The sequence below is a fragment of the Mizuhopecten yessoensis genome, unplaced genomic scaffold (assembly GCF_002113885.1).
Source record: "Mizuhopecten yessoensis strain PY_sf001 unplaced genomic scaffold, ASM211388v2 scaffold8427, whole genome shotgun sequence".
In the NCBI taxonomy this organism is placed as follows: Eukaryota; Metazoa; Mollusca; class Bivalvia; order Pectinida; family Pectinidae; genus Mizuhopecten; species Mizuhopecten yessoensis.
The window spans coordinates 99,956-127,844 of record NW_018407542.1 but is presented as its reverse complement, the minus strand read 5'-3'; the positions used below and the strand labels follow the sequence as shown (position 1 = coordinate 127,844).

The 27,889-nt window shown below is 39.2% G+C and overlaps 1 protein-coding gene across 2 annotated transcripts in view; it reads left to right on the top strand.

Moving 5' to 3' along the window:
- Window positions 1–27,161, top strand: part of LOC110455936 (vam6/Vps39-like protein) — a 37,211-nt gene extending 10,050 nt beyond the window's left edge. For both annotated transcript variants that reach the window (XM_021506399.1, XM_021506400.1), the window contains 19 exons: window positions 2,427–2,519; window positions 4,599–4,782; window positions 5,891–6,011; window positions 6,498–6,615; window positions 7,410–7,539; window positions 9,993–10,135; window positions 14,082–14,216; window positions 15,036–15,177; window positions 16,970–17,056; window positions 17,388–17,461; window positions 17,774–17,872; window positions 19,182–19,299; window positions 19,769–19,897; window positions 20,225–20,327; window positions 21,354–21,399; window positions 22,156–22,305; window positions 23,655–23,789; window positions 24,156–24,247; window positions 24,904–27,161. In XM_021506399.1, the coding sequence (XP_021362074.1) occupies window positions 2,427–2,519; window positions 4,599–4,782; window positions 5,891–6,011; window positions 6,498–6,615; window positions 7,410–7,539; window positions 9,993–10,135; window positions 14,082–14,216; window positions 15,036–15,177; window positions 16,970–17,056; window positions 17,388–17,461; window positions 17,774–17,872; window positions 19,182–19,299; window positions 19,769–19,897; window positions 20,225–20,327; window positions 21,354–21,399; window positions 22,156–22,305; window positions 23,655–23,789; window positions 24,156–24,247; window positions 24,904–24,985 (2,181 nt within the window). In that variant the 3' untranslated portion in view covers window positions 24,986–27,161. The remainder of the gene's footprint in view (window positions 1–2,426; window positions 2,520–4,598; window positions 4,783–5,890; window positions 6,012–6,497; window positions 6,616–7,409; window positions 7,540–9,992; window positions 10,136–14,081; window positions 14,217–15,035; window positions 15,178–16,969; window positions 17,057–17,387; window positions 17,462–17,773; window positions 17,873–19,181; window positions 19,300–19,768; window positions 19,898–20,224; window positions 20,328–21,353; window positions 21,400–22,155; window positions 22,306–23,654; window positions 23,790–24,155; window positions 24,248–24,903) is intronic.
- The last annotated feature ends 728 nt before the right edge of the window (window positions 27,162–27,889 follow it).

Below are 27,889 nucleotides of genomic sequence, written 5' to 3'. Positions count from 1 at the left end.
AAAACACATTAAGTTAAATAATAAATTCTTCTTATTTTTGTCAAGTCACCTTTTTTAACAATAGTCTATATAGTAAAAATAGTTTTTAATTTACATTGAAAATCCAACTGAGGTAAATGAATACCACAATGGATGTTAATGTTTTTGAGACCTAGACTGTCTAAATCAACACCACACCACTGACCATTGGATGTTAATGTTTTTGAGACCTAGACTGTCTAAATTAACACCGGACCACTGACCATTGGATGTTAATGTTTTTGAGACCTAGACTGTCTAAATTAACACCGGACCACTGACCATTGGATGTTAATGTTTTTGAGACCTAGACTGTCTAAATTAACACCGGACCACTGACCATTGGATGTTAATGTTTTTGAGACCTAGACTGTCTAAATTAACACCGGACCACTGACCATTGGATGTTAATGTTTTTGAGACCTAGACTGTCTAAATTAACACCGGACCACTGACCATTGGATGTTAATGTTTTTGAGACCTAGACTGTCTAAATTAACACCGGACCACTGACCATTGGATGTTAATGTTTTTGAGACCTAGACTGTCTAAATTAACACCGGACCACTGACCATTGGATGTTAATGTTTTTGAGACCTAGACTGTCTAAATTAACACCGGACCACTGACCATTGGATGTTAATGTTTTTGAGACCTAGACTGTCTAAATTAACACCGGACCACTGACCATTGGATGTTAATGTTTTTGAGACCTAGACTGTCTAAATTAACACCGGACCACTGACCATTGGATGTTAATGTTTTTGAGACCTAGACTGTCTAAATTAACACCGGACCACTGACCATTGGATGTTAATGTTTTTGAGACCTAGACTGTCTAAATTAACACCGGACCACTGACCATTGGATGTTAATGTTTTTGAGACCTAGACTGTAAATTAACACCAGACCACTGACCATTGGATGTTAATGTTTTTGAGACCTAGACTGTCTAAAGTAACACTGGACCACTGACCATTGGATGTTAATGTCTTTGAGACCTAGACTGTCTAAATTAACACCGGACCACTCACCATTGGATGTTAATGTTTTTGAGACCTAGACTGTAAATTAACACAAGACCACTGACAATTGGATGTTAATGTTTTTGAGACCTAGACTGTCTAAATTAACACCGGACCACTCACCATTGGATGTTAATGTTTTTGAGACCTAGACTGTCGAAATTAACACCGGACCACTGATCATTGGATGTTAATGTTTTTGAGACCTAGACTGTCGAAATTAACACCGGACCACTGATCATTGGATGTTAATGTTTTTGAGACCTAGACTGTCTAAATTAACACCGGACCACTGACCATTGGATGTTAATGTTTTTGAGACCTATACTGTCTAAATTAACACCGGACCACTGACCCTTGGATGTTAATGTTTTTGATACCTAGACTGTCTAAATTAACACTGGACCACTGACCATTTGGATGTTAATGTTTTTGAGACCTAGCTAGACCGTCTAAATTAGCACTAAATTAACACTGACCATTGGATGTTCATGTTTTTGAGACCTAGACTGTCTAAATTAACACCGGACCACTGACCATTGGATGTTAATGTTTTTGAGACCTAGCTAGACTGTCTAAATTAGCACTAAATTAACACTGACCATTGGATGTTAATGTTTTTGAGACCTAGACTGTCTACATTAACACAGGACCACTGACCATTGGATGTTAATGTTTTTGAGACCTAGACTGTCTAAATTAACACCGGAACACTGACCATTGGATGTTAATGTTTTTGAGGCCTAGACTGTCGAAATTAACACCGGACCACTGACCATTGGATGTTACTGTTTTTGAGACCTAGCTAGACTGTCTAAATTAGCACTAAATTAACACTGACCATTGGATGTTAATGTTTTTGAGGCCTAGACTGTCGAAATTAACACCGGACCACTGCCCATTGGATGTTAATGTTTTTGAGACCTAGCTAGACTGTCTAAATTAGCACTATATGAACACTGACCATTGGATGTTAATGTTTTTGAGACCTAGACTGTCGAAATTAACGCCGGACCACTGACCATTGGATGTTAATGTTTTTGAGACCTAGACTGTCGAAATTAACGCCGGACCACTGACCATTGGATGTTAATGTTTTTGAGACCTAGATTGTCGAAATTAACACCGGACCACTGACCATTGGATGTTACTGTTTTTGAGACCTAGCTAGACTGTCTAAATTAGCACTATATGAACACTGACCATTGGATGTTAATGTTTTTGAGACCTAGACTGTCTAGATTAACACCGGACCACTGACCATTGGATGTTAAAGTTTTTGAGACCTAGACTGTCTAAATTAACACCGGACCACTGACCATTAGATGTTTTATTTTTAAATTAACTTCATTTTGAACTTAATCAGAACTATATTTGTTCCAGCCTGAATTCAACATGTACGATGTGCCCAGAGACATGGTTTGGTGTAAGGATACAATTTGTGTTGGCTTCAAGCGGGACTATTTCATTGTTAAGGTATACTTTACATGGAGGTATAATACATCCCATTTCTATATATATACATGTTGGAGAATTCCACTGATTTGTTACTTTTCAATCATTATTAGCTCACCTGGCCCGAAGGCGGCCGTCGTCAATATTTTACTTTAAACAACTTCTTCTCAATAACCAAAAAGGCCCAGGGTACTGATATTGGGCCTGTAGCATGCTAGGATGAAGGGCTGCCAAGTTTGTTCAAATGAATGACCTTGACCCACATTCAAGGTCACAGGGTTCAAATGCCGTAAAATCTTCAAACGACTTCTCAATAACCAAAAGCCCCAGGGTTCTGAAATTGGGCCTGTAGTATGCTGGGATAAAGGACTACCAAGTTTGTTCAAATGAATGACCTTGACCCACTTTCAAGGTCACATGGGTCAAATATGTTCAAATCTTCATGCAACTTCTCAATAACCAAAAGGCCCAGGGTCATGATATTGGGTCTGTTGCATGCTAAGATGAAGGACTACCAAGTTTGTTCAAATGAATGACCTTGACTTATATTCAAGGTCACAGGTGTCAAATATGTTAGAAACCTGTAATACAACTTCTTCTGAATAACCAAAATGCCTAGGATGATGATGATATTTGGCCCGTAGCATGCTGGAATAAAGGACTACAGAGTTTGTCCTGATGAAAAAAACCTTTTAACAACTCCTTCTGAATAACAATGAGGTATAAGGTGATGATATTTTGCGAGTAACTTGCTGGGATGAAGGGCTACAAAGTTTGTTCAAATGAATGACCTTCATCTTTTTTTCAAGGTCACAGGGGTCAAATATGTTTTAAACCTTAAAACGACTTCTTTTTAATAAGCAAAAGGCCAAGGGTGATGATATTTGGCCATTAACATGCTGGGATGAAGGACTACCAAGTGAATGACCTTCACCCATATTCAAGGTCACAGTGGTCAATATATGTTTAAATCTTTAAATGATTTGTTCTGTATAAACAAACGGTCCAGGGTAATGATATTTTACCAGAAGCATGCTGGGTTGGAAGACAATAAACTCTGTTCAACCTAATGTCCTTGTTCGACAATCAAGGTCACAGGGGTCATACATTTACATCTTTTAATAGGTTCTTATGAATCAAACACTGATATTCCGCCTGTAGCTGTATTTTAGTCCACTTTTAAGATTACAAGTATGATATTAAAACCAGGTGAACGATGCAGGCCCATTGGGCCTCTTGTATTTATTTATATCTTTGTACATTTATTTTGATTTTTCCTGTTTCATGCAGGAAGCTCCTTTGAAGTTTCATGTCTCTCTTTGGCACTCTGTCCTTGTTGTGGTCACTAACTGATTGGTTGATTCGTAGTATATGGTGGTCCTTGTTGTGGTCACTAACTGATTGGTTGATTCGTAGTATATGGTGGTCCTTGTTGTGGTCACTAACTGATTGGTTGATTCGTAGTATATGGTGGTCCTTGTTGTGGTCACTAACTGATTGGTTGATTCGTAGTATATGGTGGTCCTTGTTGTGGTCACTAACTGATTGGTTGATTCGTAGTATATGGTGGTCCTTGTTGTGGTCACTAACTGATTGGTTGATTCGTAGTATATGGTGGTCCTTGTTGTGGTCACTAACTGATTGGTTGATTCGTAGTATATGGTGGTCCTTGTTGTGGTCACTAACTGATTGGTTGATTCGTAGTATATGGTGGTCCTTGTTGTGGTCACTAACTGATTGGTTGATTCGTAGTATATGGTGGTCCTTGTTGTGGTCACTAACTGATTGGTTGATTCGTAGTATATGGTGGTCCTTGTTGTGGTCACTAACTGATTGGTTGATTCGTAGTATATGGTGGTCCTTGTTGTGGTCACTAACTGATTGGTTGATTCATAGTATATGGTGGTCCTTGTTGTGGTCACTAACTGATTGGTTGATTCGTAGTATATGGTGTATTAATAGTTGGTGTTTTTTGTTTGTTCATTGTTGAGGTTTCTGTGAATTTTGTATCAATTTAAGCATGGACCTGTGTTACCTATTTATAATGTGAGTGATTAAGAGGTTAACACAAAATACTAGCCTAATGTATTTTCTGTTTAGATAAATACAGGGAACACCAAAGAGTTGTTTCCGGTCGGAACCAAACAACAAGATCCCATTGTAACACGACTGGAGAATGATACTCTTCTACTTGGGAGGGATGAAATGTCCATTCTCATCGATGACGAGGGAAGCCCAACCCAGAAATACCCCATCAACTGGACAGATATCCCCATACAAATAGGTGAGGGGTGATCATACAGCAAACTAGATAACAAACTGCATATATTGATGCTAAATCCATGTATTATGCATGATGAACATACAATGGAAAATATGTAAAATATTTTGTAAAAGGCAGGAACACAACTTGTTTTATACAGGTAACTAAATCAGATTAAATATTCCAGTAACAAAGTGATGATATAAGTAATCCAACAGGACCACTATAAGTCTACTGCAATCTAATATAAGTAATCCAACAGGACCACTATAAGTCTACTGCAATCTAATATAAGTAATCCAACAGGACCACTATAAGTCTACTGCAATCTAATATAAGTAATCCAACAGGACCACTATAAGTCTACTGCAATCTAATATAAGTAATCCAACAGGACCACTATAAGTCTACTGCAATCTAATATAAGTAATCCAACAGGACCACTATAAGTCTACTGCAATCTAATATAAGTAATCCAACAGGACCACTACTACAGTCTACTACAATATAATATAAGTAATCCAACAGGACCACTACTACAGTCTACTGCAATCTAATACAAGTAATCCAACAGGACCACTATAAGTCCTCTAAAATCTAATACAGTAAAAGTAATTCTACAGGACCACTATAAGTCTACTACAATCTTATACAGTAAAAGTAATCCAACAGGACCACTATAAGTCTACTGCAATCTAATATAAGTAATCCAACAGGACCACTATAAGTCCTCTACAATCTAATACAGTAAAAGTAATTCTACAGGACCACTATAAGTCTACTACAGTCTTATACAGTAAAAGTAATCCAACAGGACCACTATAAGTCTACTGCAATCTAATATAAGTAATCCAACAGGACCACTATAAGTCTACTACAATCTAATACAGTATAAGTAATCCAACAGGACCACTATAAGTCTACTGCAATCTAATATAAGTAATCCAACAGGACCACTATAAGTCCACTACAACCTAATACAGTATAAGTAATCCAACAGGACCACTATAAGTCTACTACAATCTAATACAGTATAAGTAATCTAACAGGACCACTATAAGTCCACTACAATCTAATACAAGTAGATATACTCACCTCTAGTATATTTTATATTTTGCTTTTTCTCCAGAAAATCACCCTCCATATATCATAGCCTTATTACCCAAACATGTGGAAATTCGAACGATATCCCCACGTCTTCTCATACAGAACATTGAGCTCCAGAAGGCCCGCTACATCTGTCAGGGGAGGTAACAACAGCTTTATAAACTTTTATAATCAGTTAGTGTTTATAAAGTTCACCAGAGCCTTTCAACTTTTCCTACTTTTAAATACTAAACAATGAGTTAATTTATAACGAGTGATCATGGACCAGTTGTATGAAGAATCTCTAACTTAATTTGCTGTGAACTAAAATTGTCAACATGAAATGGTGTCTGCATGTGTGTAGATTTAGTGGGATCAGCAGGATACCATCAGTATGGAAATACTTTTAAGATTCAGGTAGTGACATAATACAACTTGTAACACATTTGAAAAATTTGAGGTAATGGCCTAGTCATCTGAAAATACATGTACTTGGAAAATTTCAGCCTAGTAAGACAAGGTGTTTCAGATGTTATTGTAGATTCTGGTGTGGAGCCCTATGTAGCTTTACGTCTATTCAAGGTCCTAGGGGCTGTCGACATTTAAGTATGGACAGTGAGAAGGTTTGAGTTTTCGACATTTGTTCACAGTGGTTGTATATACGTGGCCTCGTCTAACCATGTGTGGAAGCTGAATGCCATGCCTATAGCTTATCAGATTCGACAACTGCTGGAGGCTAATCAGTTTGAACTAGCTCTACATCTTGCTGTAAGTATCAGACTTCTTTTTGGTTCGTAATTTTGTATATGACTGTCTTTTAGAAAAATAGTTTGACAAGTTTCTGGTAAAAAATAGATCGGATTGAGCTGCAAATAGTGTTGTATGTTTGTTTGTATATTTTTTGTGTATCCTTGTAATGAACACACCCTAAAAGATATTAAGATATTGATATCGCCCATCAAGTACCTCTGTGACTTGGAACATTTGAGATTATTAAATCGTGGTAATAAGCCCACCCATGTCTATTGCAGTTCAGTAGGAATACCAACTCATGGTAATAAGCCCACCAATGTCTATTGCAGTTCAGTAGGAATACCAACACATGGTAATAAGCCCACCCATGTCTATTGCAGTTCAGTAGGAATACCAACTCATGGTATCTCATTTGTCCTGTAATAAGGCCACCCCTTACTTTGAGTCAGAAATCATGTGTTGGCCCTCTGAACCTATTACAGGATTAACACAGTGTTATAGTTGATCAATATTCATAATGTATATTTACTGGGAAATGTTTGCTCTTTCTACTTTCACAAAGATTATGACTATAGGTACACAGCTTACTATACATATTGTGTTTCCACTGGGAATGGTGAAATTGATACTTGACGAACATAGACTCTGTCATTGAAATGCAGACTTATTGCTGGCTGTGTTGTCTTGTCTGTATACATACACATTGTATACTGACTAGCAAGTGTTTTGTGGCTATTGAGTCTGAGTTAGCTGTTCCATTGAATTTAACAAATATTTGTCATCTTTTGTATCTGATTATAATGTTTCAGGATATGACAGAGGAGCCAGAGGATGAGAAGCAGACACGAATTAACCGAATAAAAACTCTTCATGCATTTAATTTATTTTGTGAACGCAAGTTTGAAGAATCCATGTCAATATTTGTCAAGTTAGGAACTGGTAAGATTTGAAGATGCTCTGATGACATTGTACTGTGTGGTTTTGACTTGGTACTGGGGGATTTTTACATTGTACTGGGAGTTTTGACATTGTACTGGGTGGTAGCTGACATTGTACTGGGTGGTAGCTGACATTGTACTGGGTGGTTTTGACATGGTACTGGGTGGTAGCTGACATGGTACTGGGTGGTAGTTGACATTGTACTGGGTGGTTTTGACATTGTACTGGGTGGTAGTTGACATTTGTACTGGGTGGTAGCTGACATGGTACTGGGTGGTAGTTGACATTGTACTGGGTGGTAGTTGACATTGTCCTGGGTGGTTTTGACATTGTACTGGGTGGTAGTTGACATTGTACTGGGTGGTTTTGACATTGTACTGGGTGGTAGTTGACATTGTACTGGGTGGTTTTGACATTGTACTGGGTGGTAGTTGACATTGTACTGGGTGGTAGTTGACATTGTACTGGGTGGTAGTTGACATTGTACTGGGTGGTTTTGACATTGTACTGGGTGGTAGTTGACATTGTACTGGGTGGTAGTTGACATTGTACTGGGTGGTAGTTGACATTGTACTGGGTGGTTTTGACATTGTACTGGGTGGTAGTTGACATTGTACTGGGTGGTAGTTGACATTGTACTGGGTGGTAGTTGACATTGTACTGGGTGGTTTTGACATTGTACTGGGTGGTAGTTGACATTGTACTGGGTGGTAGTTGACATTGTACTGGGTGGTAGTTGACATTGTACTGGGTGGTTTTGACATTGTACTGGGTGGTAGTTGACATTGTACTGGGTGGTAGTTGACATTGTACTGGGTGGTAGTTGACATTGTACTGGGTGGTTTTGACATTGTACTGGGTGGTAGTTGACATTGTACTGGGTGGTAGTTGACATTGTACTGGGTGGTAGTTGACATTGTACTGGGTGGTTTTGACATTGTACTGGGTGGTAGTTGACATTGTACTGGGTGGTAGTTGACATTGTACTGGGTGGTAGTTGACATTGTACTGGGTGGTTTTGACATTGTACTGGGTGGTAGTTGACATTGTACTGGGTGGTAGTTGACATTGTACTGGGTGGTAGTTGACATTGTACTGGGTGGTTTTGACATTGTACTGGGTGGTAGTTGACATTGTACTGGGTGGTAGTTGACATTGTACTGGGTGGTAGTTGACATTGTACTGGGTGGTTTTGACATTGTACTGGGTGGTAGTTGACATTGTACTGGGTGGTAGTTGACATTGTACTGGGTGGTAGTTGACATTGTACTGGGTGGTTTTGACATTGTACTGGGTGGTAGTTGACATTGTACTGGGTGGTAGTTGACATTGTACTGGGTGGTAGTTGACATTGTACTGGGTGGTTTTGACATTGTACTGGGTGGTAGTTGACATTGTACTGGGTGGTAGTTGACATTGTACTGGGTGGTAGTTGACATTGTACTGGGTGGTTTTGACATTGTACTGGGTGGTAGTTGACATTGTACTGGGTGGTAGTTGACATTGTACTGGGTGGTAGTTGACATTGTACTGGGTGGTTTTGACATTGTACTGGGTGGTAGTTGACATTGTACTGGGTGGTAGTTGACATTGTACTGGGTGGTAGTTGACATTGTACTGGGTGGTTTTGACATTGTACTGGGTGGTAGTTGACATTGTACTGGGTGGTAGTTGACATTGTACTGGGTGGTAGTTGACATTGTACTGGGTGGTTTTGACATTGTACTGGGTGGTAGTTGACATTGTACTGGGTGGTAGTTGACATTGTACTGGGTGGTAGTTGACATTGTACTGGGTGGTTTTGACATTGTACTGGGTGGTAGTTGACATTGTACTGGGTGGTAGTTGACATTGTACTGGGTGGTAGTTGACATTGTACTGGGTGGTTTTGACATTGTACTGGGTGGTAGTTGACATTGTACTGGGTGGTAGTTGACATTGTACTGGGTGGTAGTTGACATTGTACTGGGTGGTTTTGACATTGTACTGGGTGGTAGTTGACATTGTACTGGGTGGTAGTTGACATTGTACTGGGTGGTAGTTGACATTGTACTGGGTGGTTTTGACATTGTACTGGGTGGTAGTTGACATTGTACTGGGTGGTAGTTGACATTGTACTGGGTGGTAGTTGACATTGTACTGGGTGGTTTTGACATTGTACTGGGTGGTAGTTGACATTGTACTGGGTGGTAGTTGACATTGTACTGGGTGGTAGCTGACATTGTACTGGGTGGTAGTTGACATTGTACTGGGTGGTTTTGACATTGTACTGGGTGGTAGTTGACATTGTACTGGGTGGTAGTTGACATTGTACTGGGTGGTTTTGACATTGTACTGGGTGGTAGCTGACATTGTACTGGGTGGTAGCTGACATGGTATGAGGAAGAATCGTTACTCTTTCAACTTCTGACCTAAACCTGATCCTGATCATCAAAGTTTTTTACTTTTTGAAGATCCGTCCCACGTGATAGGGCTGTACCCTAACCTCCTACCCAATGAGTACCGTAGTCAACTGGAGTACCCAAAGAGACCACCAGAGCTGGAAGGGGGCGATCTGGAGAAAGGTCTTCTATCCCTACAGGACTATCTTACACAGGTAAGGTTAGATAGGGTGTAGAGTTAGCTCTACAGGACTATCTTACTCAGGTAAGGTTAGATAAAGTGTAGAGGTAGCCCTACAGGACTATCTTACTCAGTAACATAATATTAGATATAAAGTTAGCTCTTCAGGACTATCTTACTCAGATAAGATGAGTTAAAGGGTAGAGTTAGCTCTACAGGAATATCTTACTCAGGTAAGGTAAGATTAGGGTTAAGTGTTAGCCCTTCAGGAGTATCATACTCAGGTAAGATGGGATAAAGTTTAGAGTTATCTGCACAGGACTATCTTACTCAGATAGGATGAGTTAAAGGGTAGAGTTAGCTCTACAGGACTATCGTCCTCAGGTAAGGTAAGATTAGGGTTAAGTCTTAGCCCTTCAGGACTATCATACTCAGGTAAGACGAGATAAAGTTTAGAGTTATCTGTACAGGACTATATTACTCAGGTAAGGTGAGATTAGGTGCAGAGTTAGCTCTACAGGACTATCTTCCTCAGGTAAGGTAAGATTAGGTGTAGAACTAGCCCTACAGGACTATCTTACTCAGGTAAGATGAGACAAAGTGTAGAGTTAGGTCCACAGGACTATCTTCCTCAGGTAAGGTAAGATTAGGTTTAGAGTTAGCCCTTCAGGACTATCATACTCAGGTAAGATGAGATAAAGTGTAGAGTTAGCTATACAGGACTGTCTTACTCAGGTAAGGTGAGATTAGGTTTAGAACTAGCCCTACAGGACTATCTTACTCAGGTAAGATGAGACAAAGTGTAGAGTTAGGTCCACAGGACTATCTTCCTCAGGTAAGATAAGATTAGGTTTAGAGTTAGCCCTTCAGGACTATCATACTACGATGGCCGAAGGCGGCCAGGCACTTTTGAAGCATTTATAGTTCGTTTGTGTACCATGGTACACTTTTGTGTGGTACAGAAACGAAGCATTTATACTTCGTTTGTGTACCACGGTACACTTTTGTGTGATACACAATCGAAGCATTTATACTTCTTTCGGTACCGTTAGCCGAAAGCGGACGGACATATTTGAAACATTTATGTTTCGTTTGTGGTCCGTTAGCCGAAAGCGGCCGGACATATTTGAAGTATTTATACTTCGTTTGTGTACCACAGTACACTTTTGTGTGATACACAATTGAAGCATTTATCATTCGTTTCTGTACCGTTAGCCGAAAGCGGCCGGACATATTTGAAGTATTTATACTTCGTTTCTGTACCACGGTACACTTTTGTGGTACACAAACGAAGTATAAATGCTTCGTTTCTGTACCGCATTACACTTTTGTGGTACATAAACGAAGTATTTATACTTCGTTTCTGTACCACGGTACACTTTTGTGGTACATAAACGAAGCATTTATACTTCGTTTCTGTACCGCGTTACACTTTTGTGATACACTTCTGCGTTACACTTTTATTGTTCGTTTCTGTCCAATTGTACAGCCGAAAGCGGCCATGGGACACTTTTAAACGGGCATTGGCCTATTGACCTTGCCAGTGTTTGGAATGTTCATCATTCGAAAGGTTATCGCAGTAATAGGATATGTGAAATATATGCATAGCGAGATTAAAAGCGATATGCATTTGTCGTTTAAATTTGTTATATATACCGATACGTGACCTTATGCTATTTTGCTTGATGATTTACTTGACGGCTACCACAGCCTCTTCCACCCCCGAATTGGCCCATGTTTGGGTTTAAAAATATCCAGAGCGTAAGCGTTGGTTTCATATCCTATTACTGTGATAACCTTTCGAATGATGAACATTCCAAACACTGGCAAGGTCAATAGGCCAATGCCCGTTTAAAAGTGTACCATGGCCGGTTTTGGCTGTACAATTGTACAGAAACGAACAATAAAAGTGTAACGCAGAAGTGTACCACAAAAGTGTAACTTCAGGACTATCATGCTCAGGTCAGATGAGATAAAGTGGAGAGTTAGCTATACAGTACTGTCTTACTCAGGTAAGGTAAGATTAGATTTAGAGTTAGCCCTTCAGGACTATCATGCTCAGGTAAGATGAGGTAAAGTGTAGAGTTAGCTATATAGGACTGTCTTACTCAGGAAAGGTAAGATTAGGATTAGAGGTAGCCCTTCAGGACCATCATGCTCAGGTAAGATGAGGTAAAGTGTAGAGTTAGCTATACAGGACTGTCTTACTCAGGTAAGGCGAGATTAGGTGTAGAGCTAGCCAAACAGGACTAACATACTCAGGTAAAGTGAGATTAGGTGTAGAGTTAGCTCTACATGACTATCTTATTCAGGTAAGGTGAGATTAGGTGGAAAGTAAGCTCTACAGGACTATTTTATTGAGGTTTGGCGAGATTAGATGTAGAGTTAGCTCTACAGGACTATCTTATTGAAGTTAGGTGAGATTAGGCATAAAGTAAAATGTACAGGACTATCTTATTCAGGTAAGGTGAGATTAGGTGTAAAGTAAGCTCTACAGGACTATCTTATTCAGGTAAGATGAGATTAGGTGTAGAATTAGCCAAACAGGACTAACTTACTCAGGTAAGGTGACATTAGGTGTAAAGTAAGCTCTACAGGACTAACTTACTCAGGTAAGGTGAGATAAAGTGTAGAGTTAGCTCTACAGGACTATCTTACTCAGGTTAGGTGAGATTATGTGTAAAGTTTGCTCTACAGGACTATCTTACTCAGGTTAGGTGAGATTAGGTGTAAAGTTAGCTCTACAGGACTATCTTACTCGGGTAAAGTGAGATTAGGTGTAGAGTTAACTCTACAGGACTATCTTATTCAGGTAAGGTGAGATTAGGTATAGAGTTAGCCAAACAGGACTAACTTACTAGGGTAAGGTGAGATTGTGTGTAGAATTGGCTCTACAGGACTATCGTATTGAGGTAAGGTGAGATTAGGTATAGAGTTAGCCAAACAGGACTAACTTACTTAGGTAAGGTAAGATTACTTTTAGAGTTAGCTCTTCAGGACTAACTTACTCAGGTAAGGTGAGATTAGGTATAGAGTTAGCCAAACAGGACTAACTTACTTAGGTAAGGTAAGATTAGGTATAGAGTTAGCTCTACAGGACTACTATCGTATTGAGGTAAGGTGAGATTAGGTGTAAAGTAAGCTCTACAGGACTATCTTATTCAGATAAGGTGAGATAAAGTGTAGAGTTAGCTCTACAGGACTATCGTATTGAGGTAAGGTGAGAATAGGTGTAAAGTAAGCTCTACAGGACTATCTTATTCAGATAAGGTGAGATAAAGTGTAGAGTTAGCTCTACAGGACTATCGTATTGAGGTTAGGTGAGATTAGGTGTTGAGTTAGCTCTACAGGACTATCGTATTGAGGTTAGGTGAGATTAGGTGTAAAATAAGCTCTACAGGACTATCTTATTCAGAAAAGGTGAGATAAAGTGTAGAGTTAGCTCTACAGGACTATCGTATTGAGGTTAGGTGAGATTAGGTGTTGAGTTAGCTCTACAGGACTATCGTATTGAGGTTAGGTGAGATTAGGTTTTGAGTTAGCTCTACAGGACTATCGTATTCAGGTTAAGTGAGATTAGGCCTATTGATGCTAGGTGTACAGCATGGTCAGTAAGAGAAAAGGTATAGTCATACAGAAATAGCTGGCTGTTATTGTTAGAAGACTTGTGGCAATAGAAGGCCATCAGGAAGAGAACGGACTCTACAGAACTACTATGGTATCTGACTACAGTGAGAGGAGACAGGCTATATATGGGATGTATATGTCTCCTGTCTAAGATTTAGAGTATGCTGAGTTTTTAGGAAACCAACTGGAGAAATTTTACATCAAGAAATTTCTCTTCTTATTGCAGATCACAAAATTAAGAGAAAAATTATTTTCATTCATTCTGAAAGTTCATGTACTTGTTAAGAAGGTAAATAAGTTTGTCTTGTACGGTCCTCTATCTAAAATTTATTGGTTTTACCCATCTCTTGTAGAAAAGGGTAGACGTATGTAAAGATATCAATAAGGAGGTTCAGACAACGGCCATCAAGGAGGGCAACAAAACCATCAAGTCCAAACGTCAACTCAGTCAGATCATCGATACCACCCTGCTGAAATGTTACTTACAGGTAGGTCAAAGGTCAGAAGGAATAATGCTTAGAGGTATTGGGTCATCTGTCCCTTATCTTTTATAAATGGTCCATTCAAATTTGTAACTTGTCGAGTCCATCCCCAACCAACCCCCATAAAATATTGAGAAATGGTGGGTTTCCAAAATTGTCCCTCCTTTGATTTCAAATTTCTTTTGGTGGATGAAGACCTAAACCTTATCATAACAAAAACACCCATTAAAATTCAAAAATAAGCACTTGGTTCGTTTTTAGCTCACCTGGCTCGAAGGGCCAAGTGATCTTATGCCATGGTGTGGCGTCCGTCGTTCGTTCGTCCGTCCGTCCGTCGTCAACTTTTTACTTAAACAACTTCTTCTGAAAAACCAAGAGGCCCAGGCTAGTGATATTTGGCCAGTATTATGCTAGGATGAAGGGCTACCAAGTTTGTGCAAATGAATGACCTTCGCCTGTATTCAAGGTCAAAGGAGTCAAATATGTTGAAATCTTTAAATAACTTCTGATGAATAACCAGAAGGCCCAGGATAATGATATTTGGCCTGTAGCATGCTGGAATGAAGAGCTACCAAGTTTGTTCAAATGAATGACCTTCCACTATATTCAATGCCACAGGGGTCAAATATGTTGAAACTTTTAAACAATTTCTTCTAAATAATCATTAGTACAACAGTATTTGTTATTATAAAAGACGAAGTGTTGGCCATCTTTTGTATGTGGTGTTATGTGATATATTTAATGGTTCAGTCTTGCTCTGTTTGACCCAGTATAACCTGTAGTATTGATAGACCGTGTACAAATCTGACCATCTGACTGTTACAGACGAATGACGCCCTGGTGGCGCCACTGTTGAGAATCAAAGACAACAACTGTCATGTGGAGGAGAGTGAGAAAATCCTCAAACGTAAAGAGAAGTTTAGTGAACTCATTATCCTGTATGAGAAGAAAGGACTTCATCAGAAAGGTAGGACAGCCTTAGTCAGGGGGTACAGTATAGGTATACCGTATCTACTCAATTCAGAGGGTACAAGTTGTACATTTCCACTACCATCCTGTCGAAATGGAATTTGTGGAACGGATATACATCAATATGAATACCATAAATAAGATATTTTGGATATGATGTACAACATATTGTGTATACAGAATTTGTATTAAATGTCAGTATGTATACAGTACAACATATTGTTTATACAGAATTTGTATGAAATGTCAGGATGTATACAGTACAACAGGATATGTAATGTCCCTTACACAAATATTCAGTCTCTGGCACACTATTGCTGCGATATTGCCGCGTGTTCAGATTTCGTATACAAATTAGGTGTCTGGCGATATCACCAGAATATCGTTGCAGGGTTCTGGTGATGTTGTGGCATACTCATTCCAATGCTCTAAAAGCCTCACTAGGTTCTGGTGCGTTTCGGCGATATCGCCAGAATGTCACCAGAATGTTCTAGCGCAGTTGCGGCGATATAGCCAGAATGTTCCGCTGCACTTGCGGCGGTATCACCGCAGGCTAGGGTTCTGCTGATATTGTGACTCATCCGTTTGATCTGCGTGTCTTGGCAAGCAAGATTGGGATTCCTACAATCAAACATATGACAATATTGCAATAGGGTTGTGGAGTACATATAGTTTAGATTATAATTCATAGCTTATATTGATCAGAAATTGGTTACAAAGTTCAACACATATATATGGATTATTTCACAATGTGATATTCGTTAATAGTAGTTATCAATGTTGATATAATGTATAAGTATGAACAGTTTTATAAGAGACAGTTCTGTATATTGATTAAAGAAGCAACATGAACTTCTGTAAACATATTACTGCAAGACCTAAAGCAAGACTTTGATATGATGTACTACACTGCTAAATACATGTAGTAGAATTGTGTATGACACAATGAAAACTTAATTATAATGTTGTATGAAAATGCACTACAGTAATTCAGTTAAGATTTTACATGTTTTGCGACCATGAATTATATAAAACATAGAAGAAAACATACTCTACATTACCTTATATGACTCAAGAATGCTTTCACTTTATCCAAAAAAGACTAAAGCCTCCTTATTTCACTCAACTTTCACCATGAGCTGTCCTTCATTCATCAGCCATTTTGTGATTTTTTAATTTGGGGGGTCAACTGTATTTAGACAAGTTACAGAGGATCATGGGAATTCCTTATCTGTGGTGCACTTCTGGCAATATTCTGGTGATATTCTGGCGACATTCTGGTGATATGAAAAGTGTGCCAGAACATCACCAGAATATTTTATCTGTGGTGCACTTCTGGCGATATTCTGGTGATATTCTGGTGACATTCTGACGATATGAAATGTGTGCCAGAACATCACCAGAATGTCACCACTAGTGGCGATATTCTGTGCACTTCTGGCGAACTGAATTTTGCGCCGGGATATCGCTGCAATCTTTCTATTTCTGTAAGGGGTATCACAGGATTCTAAGATGTGTGACCGTTTGGTCTGTTAGCTCTTTGTGCGCTATTGCTAAAATTGAAGACCATCAAATTATCCTGTCATCACCAATCTGTGACTGACCTGAGGTAGCTTCCCCCTTTTATCCGAGTTACCATGTACTTTTTTGTTTACTTATAAACAATCCCCCTATGTAAGTGTCATGGCTACCAACGTAAATGTTTTTACAATCATTTCAACGTTTAGTGATGATGCAAGCAGACATGGCTTTTGTGATCATCGTGATTTAATTTGATATTTTATCAACAGCCCTAAACTTACTGATGAACCAGGCTGCCCGTCCCAGCTCACCACTCAAAGGCCATGACCGCACTGTGCAATATTTACAACATCTAGGTGGGTAGCTGTGTACAGTCTAAGGGAGGTAATCAGCACATCACGAGCTAGTGACCACAGTCATGCTCATCAACAGTTACGAGAGTTTGGAGTTATCATTCTTGTCCTACCTGGCCACTGCTCTTACAGTGTTAACTCACTTGTGTTTGCTCTGGAATAAAACATTTCAAGTTGATCTACTTTCTAATGAATTCAATTCTTCGTTCATATCTTAAATTACATAAAACTGGAGATTAATGAGAGTAAACTTTTATGTTGTATCATTTCTGACAGAATAACACCGTTTCTTTATATAACTGTTAATGTAGTGTGATATTACTGTTGTGTACAGGGCGAGATCACTTAGACCTGATATTTGAGTATGCTGAGTGGGTGTTAAAACAGCATCCGGAGGACGGACTCAAAGTAAGTTTACATAGCCTCCATACTTTAACAATATTGAAAATAATTTTAAACATTTCGGCAGTGTAATCTGTCTCAATTGAATCTCTATGACTCAGAAACTTGTTGTAATCCACAGAAGGTTTCACTACATGTAAAAATTGAACACTGTTTTCCAAAATACTGTAAACAAAAATATTGCTCCCTTAAAGGTTGGATTTGGCAAATATCACTGAATAGCTGAAGATAAGATTATTGCTTTTGATCACCTCTGAATTATTAGACAGCATATTTACATTTTGTAAATCTGTGATACATGATCTTTCTATTCTCCAGATTTTTACTGAAGACTTACCAGAGGTGGACAGCCTGCCTAGAGAACAGATTTTCAAATATCTGGAAAAAACAGCAAAAGATCTTGCCATTCCTTACTTGGTGAGTTGTAGGGTTAGAGGCCTGGAGGGAAACATACATATATGTATATTCTTTGATAGCTTCTGAGGCTCGTTTAGCAGTGTGACTACTTAACATAAATTCTTCACGGAAAAAACCATGACCTTGTTAAGAAAAAGAATTGTTTTGAGACAGCTGGATAACAAACTTCAGGATAAAAATACTCTCAGGCTAGTTCCTTGCACAGTCAGTATCTCTGGTATATATGTGATATCAACTATACATTACTTACATAAATATTTACCCACTCCATTGTAAAATGTAAGTGTGGACATGTCACTAAAGGTTAAGTCCACCCTCCTACAGAGGACAGTATGAGTGGACCACGTGTAAGAGCTGGACATGTCACTCAGGTTAAGTCCACCCTCCTACATAGGACAGTATGAGTGGACCAGGTGGGAGAACTGGACATACCACTAAGGTTAAGTCCACCTTCCTACAGAGGACAGTATGAGTGGACCAGGTGTGAGAGCTGGACATATCACTAAGGTTAAGTCCACCTTCCTACAGAGGACAGTATGAGTGGACCAGGTGTGAGAGCTGGGCATGTCACTAAGGTTAAGTCCACCCTCCTACAGAGGACAGTATGAGTGGACCACGTGTAAGAGCTGGACATGTCACTAAGGTTAAGTCAACCCTCATACAGAGGACAGTATGAGTGGACCAGGTGTGAGAGCTGGGCATGTCGCTAAGGTTAAGTCCACCCTCCTACAGAGGACAGTATGAGTGGACCAGGTGTGAAAGCTGGACATGTCACTTGGGTTAAGTCCACCCTCCTACAGAGGACAGTATGAGTGGACCAGGTGTGAGAGCTGGGCATGTCACTAAGGCTACGTCCACCCTCCTACAGAGGACAGTATGAGTGGACAAGGTGTGAGAGCTGGACATGTCACTAAGGTTAAGTCCTCCCTCCTACAGAGGACAGTATGAGTGGACCAGGTGTGAAAGCTAGACATGTCACTTGGGTTAAGTCCACCCTCCTACAGAGTACAGTATGAGTGGACCAGGTGTGAGAGCTGGACATGTCGCTAAGGTTAAGTCCGCCTCCTACAGAGGACAGTATGAGTGGACCAGGCGTGAGAGCTGGACATGTCACTAAGGTTAAGTCCACCCTCCTACAGATGACAGTATGAGTGGACCACGTGTAAGAGCTGGACATGTCACTAAGGTTAAGTCAACCCTCCTACAGAGGACTGTATGAGCGGACCAGGTGTGAGAGCTGGACATGTCACTAAGGTTAAGTCCACCCTCATACAGAGGACTAACTGACCTGTACCTGTTGTTGTCGTAGGAACACGTTATTTTGGAGTGTGATGACCATACACCAGACTTCCACAACGCTCTGGCACAACTACTACGAGATAAAGTCCAGGCTCTGATGGCCGACTACATCCAATCTCTCCCTGAAGGTAGGCGGTCAATTTTAAGTCAAGTGAAGCCGAGTTTTCATTTTCAAATATTATCATGATGACAGATATGAGTATGATTGTTAAAACATTGTACTAGGTTAAAGATTATTTTAAAATTATTATTGACAACAGTTATACATATTTTGTGAGGCACTCATTTTAAGGACGTAAGATTCCATTCTATAAGAGTAATAGTCTGGTAGTTTTCCTTTTAGCATAAAGTTGTAGAGTAACAATGAAACTTTGGTACTATACTTGTGTATATAAATGATTTATTAATTATTTGGGCTGTCATCAGATTGTTTCAGCCAACATTTTGAGGTCTGCATAAGGTTATATTGGAGTCATATTCACTGTAAATAGGAATCATGTGAAGTGTCCAGTACAAGCTGTGAGGAGAAGATCACAGATAGAGGAGAAAAGTAAATGACATGTTTGTTCTCAAAATCCTTTGGTCTGGTATAAACAGGGCACCTGCCAAGTAAGGCTGGACAGGAACAGGGTGAGCTGGGGGAATATCGCAGGAAGTTGATACAGTTCTTACAGGTGTCGCATGACTATGTACCAGAGAGGCTGCTAACACGATTCCCGCTAGACAGTAAGTACAAAGCCCTTGGACAATAACCACAACTCACTTTCCATAAAAGATGAGTCAATGTCCTTTTGGTCGAGAGCTTATGTTAATTAGAAAAACTGTATTAAGATAAACAAGTCTTGATGTAAATTATAACTCTCAGCACCAGACTGTTAAAAAAAATATAGGTTGTAACAAACAATTTCGGTCTGACACAAAAAAATTACAATGAAAAATTTGACGAAAAGTAGTGAAATGTAATGTGACTGTCAAATGATACTGGTATTTCATTCAAAGTTGGGAAAACTCATGTGTTTCAAGGAGTTATATTGTTCTAAACGTGTGTTTAAGGTTTCTACGAGGAGCGGGCTATACTACTGGGGAGGTTAGGGAGACATGAGTTGGCTCTGGGAATCTACGTCCACATTCTACATGATACACCCGCCGCTGAACGGTACGATCTCCCAAATCTGTATAAAACCCTATTCCTCCTCGCTCCGTCAGATATGGTCCTCTCTATACTCCTTATACGTACCAAGGCAAACATTACACAACACCTAAATAGCAAATAGCTGCTCGACTGATAGCACAGACGGAGTCGGCACAATCCTCCCACATATACCCTCGCATGGTTCATCGCCATACAAATGTAAAACCAAGCGCGCCACCCAACCTGAAAACCTTATTAGGCGCGACAGGAGGTGTACCAGCCCGACAATGCTTAAGGTTTTTTACAAAATTGATGCTGGGATTTCTAACAAATGACGATACCCAAACATACATCTGTTACATAAATACAAAATTCTGCTATAATTTTATTTCAAACTGTATTGCGCCGTGCGAGGTGCGAAGCTAGAATGAACATGCATACATACGTACCTGTAAACTACCCTTAGCATGTGCCTCAATCTGATTGGCCAAAACCTCTGCACGAGACAGGCAACTGCCCACATATACTCTGTGTATACAGGACAAATATTTCCCGCTAATTTCCGAAACGCAGAAAAATTATAATCCTTCTTCTTTGTCTACATTGCCCTCAAACATACCACCTGTAGTACTGAAACAAAGCTGTGCATGTCTGTTTAATTTGGATATCATTTAACTTTTAAACCTGTCTTCATAAATATTCTTAAGAATGTAAAAATCAGCATTGAACCGATAACCACAACTCACTTTCTTGAGAAGATGAGTCAATATCCTTTTTCAAAAAGGACGTCAAAACTCATCTCTTCACGTCTGCTTTTAAGGCGCTTTGCAAGTGATCGTAAGCCTTTGTTTTTTGTTTAACAATTATAACTAATACTATTATCCATATGTTGTAAAGCGCTTTAGAGTAATATAGGGCGCTATATAAATGTTGTATATTATTATTGTTATTGAAATCTATTTGAAATCTAAAATTGGTTATTCTGATGCTGCATGAAATCCAAAAAGGGTTATACAAATACTAAATAATAAGGTGCTTCTCTATCTTTAGATATTGTCATGAATACTCTGAAAGAAACAGAGAGGAGAATAAAGATGTAAGTACAAACACTATTTCTATTCTCTACATTACTGTTGATATATTGGTTGACACACCCACACAAGGTACAGGCTAGGCCTTATATTGGATATTTTCCAATTACTAAATTTGTAGTCAATTGCTAGAAGCAGCATGCAAATCTTGTTCTCATACCCCCAGGTTACATCCCCTAGGACGTGACTCATACCTCCAGGCTACATCCCCGAGGAGGTGACTCATACCTCCAGGCTACATCCCCTAGGATGTGACTCATACCTCCAGGGTACATCCCCTAGGATGTGACTCATACCTCCAGGCTACATCCCCTAGGAAGTGACATCTTGTTCTCATACCTCCAGGTTACATCCCCTAGGATGTGACTCATACCTCCAGGTTACATCCCCTAGGACGTGACATCTTGTTCCCATACCTCCAGGTTACATCCCCTAGGACGTGACATCTTCTTCTCATACCTCCAGGTTACATCCTCTAGGACGTGACATCTTGTTCGCATACCTCCAGAAACAGGTAACATCCCCTAGGATGTGACATCTTCTTCTCATACCTCCAGAAACAGGTAACATCCCCTAGGACATGACATCTTCTTCTCATACCTCCAGAAACAGGTAACATCCCCTAGGACGTGACGACTGATAATGAAACATTTTAGGTAGGTCCTAGAACTGCATCAGTCTCTGTATAACAAACAGATTCTACCTGTGAATGTTCTGCCTGTCATTATTCTACTTGTGGTGATTTTTACCTGTAATTGCAGGTGTACCTGGACCTACTGAAGATGTATTTACAGCCCCCCTCCTCCTCCTCCCTCGGAATCTCCCCTGGTCAAGGGTTTACACCAAAACCTAGTATGGAGGCAGCTCTTCGACTAATGAAGGAACATGCTGCTAAAATTGACTCCACTAAGGTAAATAGTACCAGTTGACTCATCAACTGGTGAAGGAGTATGCCTTCAAAATTGACTCCAATGAAGTAAATAATATTGGTTGATTGGTGAACATGTGCAGGAGCACACACATATAAATTGGAAGCTTGTCTACAAATTAGAACCCACCAAGGTAATAGCAATTTAATGAGAGAAAAAGCACTGTTACTCGAGAAAGAGCAGAACTCCCAAAATGACTCAAAATAATACCAATACAGAGAGATAAAAGTTAACTGTGTGAGTCGGGAAGGAGCACAAGTCTAAAAATGTCTCAACTGAACCAATCGAAATGCAGAGAATTAAAAGTTATCAATTCCATGTTGGGGCGCAATGGCAGACGGGTAATATAAAGATAAAGGTCAGACACATACATGTCATTGGACTTTAATGATTTGGTAATAGATGCAGTATGGTAATAGATGCAGTATGGTAATAGATGCAGTAAGGTAATAGATGCAGTATTGTAATAGATGCAGTAAGGTAATAGATGCAGTATTGTAATAGATGCAGTAAGGTAATAGATGCAGTATTGTAATAGATGCAGTAAGGTAATAGATGCAGTAAGGTAATCGATGCAGTATGGTAATAGATGCAGTATTGTAATAGATGCAGTAAGGTAATAGATGCAGTAAGGTAATAGATGCAGTATGGTAATAGATGCAGTAAGGTAATAGATGCAGTAAGGTAATCGATGCAGTATGGTAATAGATGCAGTATTGTAATAGATGCAGTAAGGTAATAGATGCAGTATGGTAATAGATGCAGTAAGGTAATAGATGCAGTAAGGTAATAGATGCAGTAAGGTAATAGATGCAGTAAGGTAATCGATGCAGTATGGTAATAGATGCAGTATTGTAATAGATGCAGTATGGTAATAGATGCAGTAAGGTAATAGATGCAGTATGGTAATAGATGCAGTAAGCCAAAAATGAATTACACTGCATCATACGGCTGTCTTGTCCTTCTTGGACTCACTGGTGATGCTAGGGGCCAAAAAGGTGGAAATTGAATTTGGTCTAAACTGGTGTCAACACAGAAGGGGAGGTGTGCAAAACCTCTAAATATAACAATAGAAAAATTAGAGGAGTTTGGTTAGAGTGTATATTTATGAACCGTACCACAACTTAAAAGAGATAATTTGGGTTACCAAGGTTGCGGCAAACGTCAGGACAAAGAAATCCACTAGCAGAGTTTAACACCTTATAGTGATATGCTCAGTGTGGGTACCTTTCCTATCCGGATTGTAACTCAGTATGGCAATCATTGTCTGCATTTTGATACTGACCACACATTATGTTACATGAATTCTTACTGTAGTGTGTCTTTTACAGGCCTTGGAGATGTTACCAGCAGCAACTAACATAGAGGAGATCTTAAACTACCTTGAAAGTGTGATGGAACATCAGGCAACAGAACGGCGAAAAAATCAGATCCTCAAAAGCATGTTTTATGCTGAAAATTTACAGGTAAGGACTAGGCTTTGTGTAGGGAAGGGTAACAGAATTAACTATACACAAGCCATTCATGTATTGCTCTGACTAGCATTACCTGCTGGTACACAGTGGAGTATAGTGCATATACATCCCTCCAAAAGTGTTCCGAGAAACGTTTCTTACGACCGGTGATTTACACTTGATCTAATAACTGAGGATATATGTCAAAGACAAACAAGCTTTAATGTATTGATCTGGAGTGTTTGGTTTGTAAGTCATGTGTGTTGCATGTTCAGTTTTCATAAGTGTAAAAAATAAGCTGCTTATAGTTCCCTGATGAAAATTTCATTATTAGAGTTATGTCCCTTGAATCAAAAAATAATCTGGTATTTTTCACAGGTCCATGAGCAGAGAATGTTTTATCATAAACACAAAGTGGTGATCAATGATGAAAAGATGTGTAAAGTCTGCAAGAAACGAATTGGAAACAGGTAATGTCATCCTTCAGTGTTTTATTTACCAGTCCCAAGTTTTACATCAATTTGAGGAGACCAGTACATGGTATGTGGTAATAAGGCGTGGCAATACAGTGATATAACAGATTTACAAGCAAGGTCTTTAGATGAGGGCTGCAGAGGAACATTACACAGTCTAGTTAACAAAGCCCGCTGGTGTTTAGCTGAAGGTGGTGGATAGAGAAAGTTCTGGATTATTAGGACGATTTTCAGTTTGATAAGTGAACAGAACATATAATAAGCTGTTGTAAAGCTATGATTTAGTCAAACAGATGATACCTGTAAGGTTGTTTGTGTAGTAAACTTTCAGGCAACTTATGATTGTGTATACATTTATGGAAACAAGGTAAATCCTGAGATCCCTTTATTTGAAAGTCCATCTATCATGTAACACAAAGAAACTGCATGGCCTTATAGCTTACAGTCGGTTGAAGGAAATCAGAATGTGATGGGATTCCTTCTTATGTATGTTATTTAACCGTCAGTAATATTTCACATTTATATTGTGAAATACCAAATGCTGCCATGTTGAACCTATGTTACTTCATTTCGTATAGTACCAAGGAAATAACACAACCATGACAATATCCCTGGGGGAGTTATTATGATATTATTGTTATGTACCATTTCAGTGCGTTTGCCAGATACCCGAGTGGGATGGTCGTCCATTATTTCTGCTGTAAGGATCCTAAAGTGAACCCTGTGGAGAAATGACAAGGGAGGATTTCATAGGTGTCAGAATTGTGATAAATAATGTACAGACATTCCTACCAGAAATACAATTTCCTGTCAACATAGGCTGGTCGGACATTCCTGCAGAAAGGTTAAAATACAAATTCCTGTCAACATAGGCTGGTCGGACATTCCTGCAGAAAGGTTGAAATACAAATTCCTGTCAACATAGGCTGGTTGGACATTCCTCCGGAAAGGTTAAAATACAAATTACTAGTGCAGTCATCACAGTGTCCTGGTCACTCAGTGTAGACAAACACTGTCCGAGTTAATTCACTACCATTTAGTTAGGCCTAACACAAACCCACAGGGTATACAGAAACATGTATTTAAGATGGAAGGTTAGTCGAGTTAAAACTGTATGTGGTTTGTATATTATAAGTGTTGATGAGGAGTACTTGGCACACCCTGGACAGCTAAATTGTGTGCAATAAGTCGTCGGGACACAAAATGAAGGTTGTCATACACGAGTGTTTATAAAAGGAGAGGCTTTGTATGGCTGCTGGGATAAATGTTTTTTTACTTGAGTATGTTTCAGGAACGCTGAATGAAATATAAATCAGTGTCCTCCTGAATCACTATAGAAAGGTCAGTTTGTGAAACTAAATGTATACAAAAAATAGGTAATCTACAGTACCTGTTATGTAAGGGAAGCATTTTAAAGATTGTACCAAAGATTTCAAATATACAAGCATAATCGAATAATAAGAAAGGCCTAGGATTTAACTTTCACACGGTATACAGGTATCCGACAAGTGTGTTTGTAACAGAGAGATAGGCTTAACACAAGTGAGTATACGTCTGGTGAGTTTGATTCTGTGGGAGAATGATATTACCTTTAGTTGTTGCCTTATTAAAAGTATACACTACAGAAATCAAAATACCTGGGCCCACTTGTATAAAACATCTCAAAGTTAAGGAAAATTTCAAGCAATGTATTGTCTATGGGAAATCTTAGACTTGAGGAAATCTCAAGAGTTGAGATGTTTTATACAAGTGGGCCCTGGACCTAGTTTTCAAATGCCAACAGTTCGGAAAGAAACACTGTAGTAGAAGAAATTGAAAATTAATTATTGAAATTCTTTTATCTGTGAACAAACAGTTTGTTTGGATTACCAGGAGTGTCAGTATTCACAAGTTACATGCTGTATTACTTAAAAGAATGGGACAACAGCTGTATGTCAGATATGACAGGGTGTCAGAATACACAAGTTACATGCGGTATTACTTAAAAGAATGGGATAACAGCTGTATGTCAGATATGACAGGGTGTCAGAATACACAAGTTACATGTGGTGGTACTTATAAGAAGGATGTCAGAATACTCAGGTTACAGTATACAGGGTTCACTGTAGTACACTACTGTACAAACTCTGTTTAGTCAAGCAATCCAGTCTGAGGGCCATATTTTTAACTCTGTCAAGAATGACCCTGACAGTTGATTGTTGATGTTGTTTAAGTTCACTTTAATCATATGTTGAATTATATATAGGAAAGATGTGAGATCTTTAGTGTAAATTCAATGAAAACTCTGAAATTATGATTAAATTTGGATGCATTTGCTTGCCAATCTGTAGTGAATACTGTAAGATTGTCTTCCTGATTAATTTGTATAGTTTTGTTTGCAATTATCTTGGTGAAAAAAAATCCTAAATTAACTCTTGTTGCACTGGAGTGGAGGAATGTCCCTATCAGCTTGGGGAAAAGTCATGTTCAAGTGAAGCTAAGTACTCCAGATGGTTGGCATTTCCTGTCAACAGGTTTTAGGCTCCTCATATGTATCCTAAATGGAAAGTGACTGTATAAAAACATTATTCTAGAACCTCAAATAACATTTGATTATCCTTAAAAAGAATAGGGGAATGGGGTTTTCCTCTGATAACAGAAGGGGGAGAATGCAAAGATTCATGAATAATTTACTACTATAAGTGCTTGGTCTATTCATCTGGTCTGTTTTGAACAAGAAAATGATCACAGTTTGGAATAATAAGAATTACCTGACACGAGATGTGGATGTAAAGGGTAAAAGTTAACCTGTTTGTAACGGTACTAACTGAGTGATGCTCTGTCTATATGACAAGCTGATGTGTATATGAAAGGTCTTTTATGTCATGAGAAGGAATGAATGAAGAAATGTAAAATAAATTTATTTGCACAAGCTTGTGTTATTGTTTATTACATATTATCCCTTTCAAAGACAGACTACAACTCCAACACACATCACATATGTGATACATGTATAGCCTATAAATGTTAAGTCGGATTCTGGTTTCTATTATTCAGGACCATGTGGGTTTAATAGAATCTTATAAGGGTGTGGTCCATGGATAGGGAAATCTCAACCCTCTGGTAAGAGTTTGGCTGTCCAGCACCAGGGTTTATCTCAACCCTTGGGTCAGAGTTTGACTGTACAGCACAAAGCTTTATCTCAACCCTCGGGTCAGAGTTTGGCTGTCCAGCACAAGGCTTTATCTCAACCCTCGGGTCAGAGTTTGACTGTCCAGCACAAGGCTTTATCTCAATACTCGGATAAGAGTTTGGCTGTCTAGCACCAGGGCTTATCTAAACCCTCTGGTCAGAATTTGGCTGTCCAGCACGAGGCTTTATCTCAACCCTTGGGTCAGAGTTTGACTGTCCAGCACAAGGCTTTATCTCAACCCTCGGGTCAGAGTTTGGCTGTCCAGCACAAGGCTTTATCTCAATACTCGGATAAGAGTTTGACTGTCCAGCACGAGGCTTTATCTCAACCCTCGGGTCAGAGTTTGGCTGTCCAGCACGGGGCTTTATCTCAACCCTCGGGTCAGAGTTTGACTGTCCAGCACAAGGCTGTATCTTTTTGAAAATAATAAACAAGACTTCAAGTATGAGAACTACTGGCTTCACAAA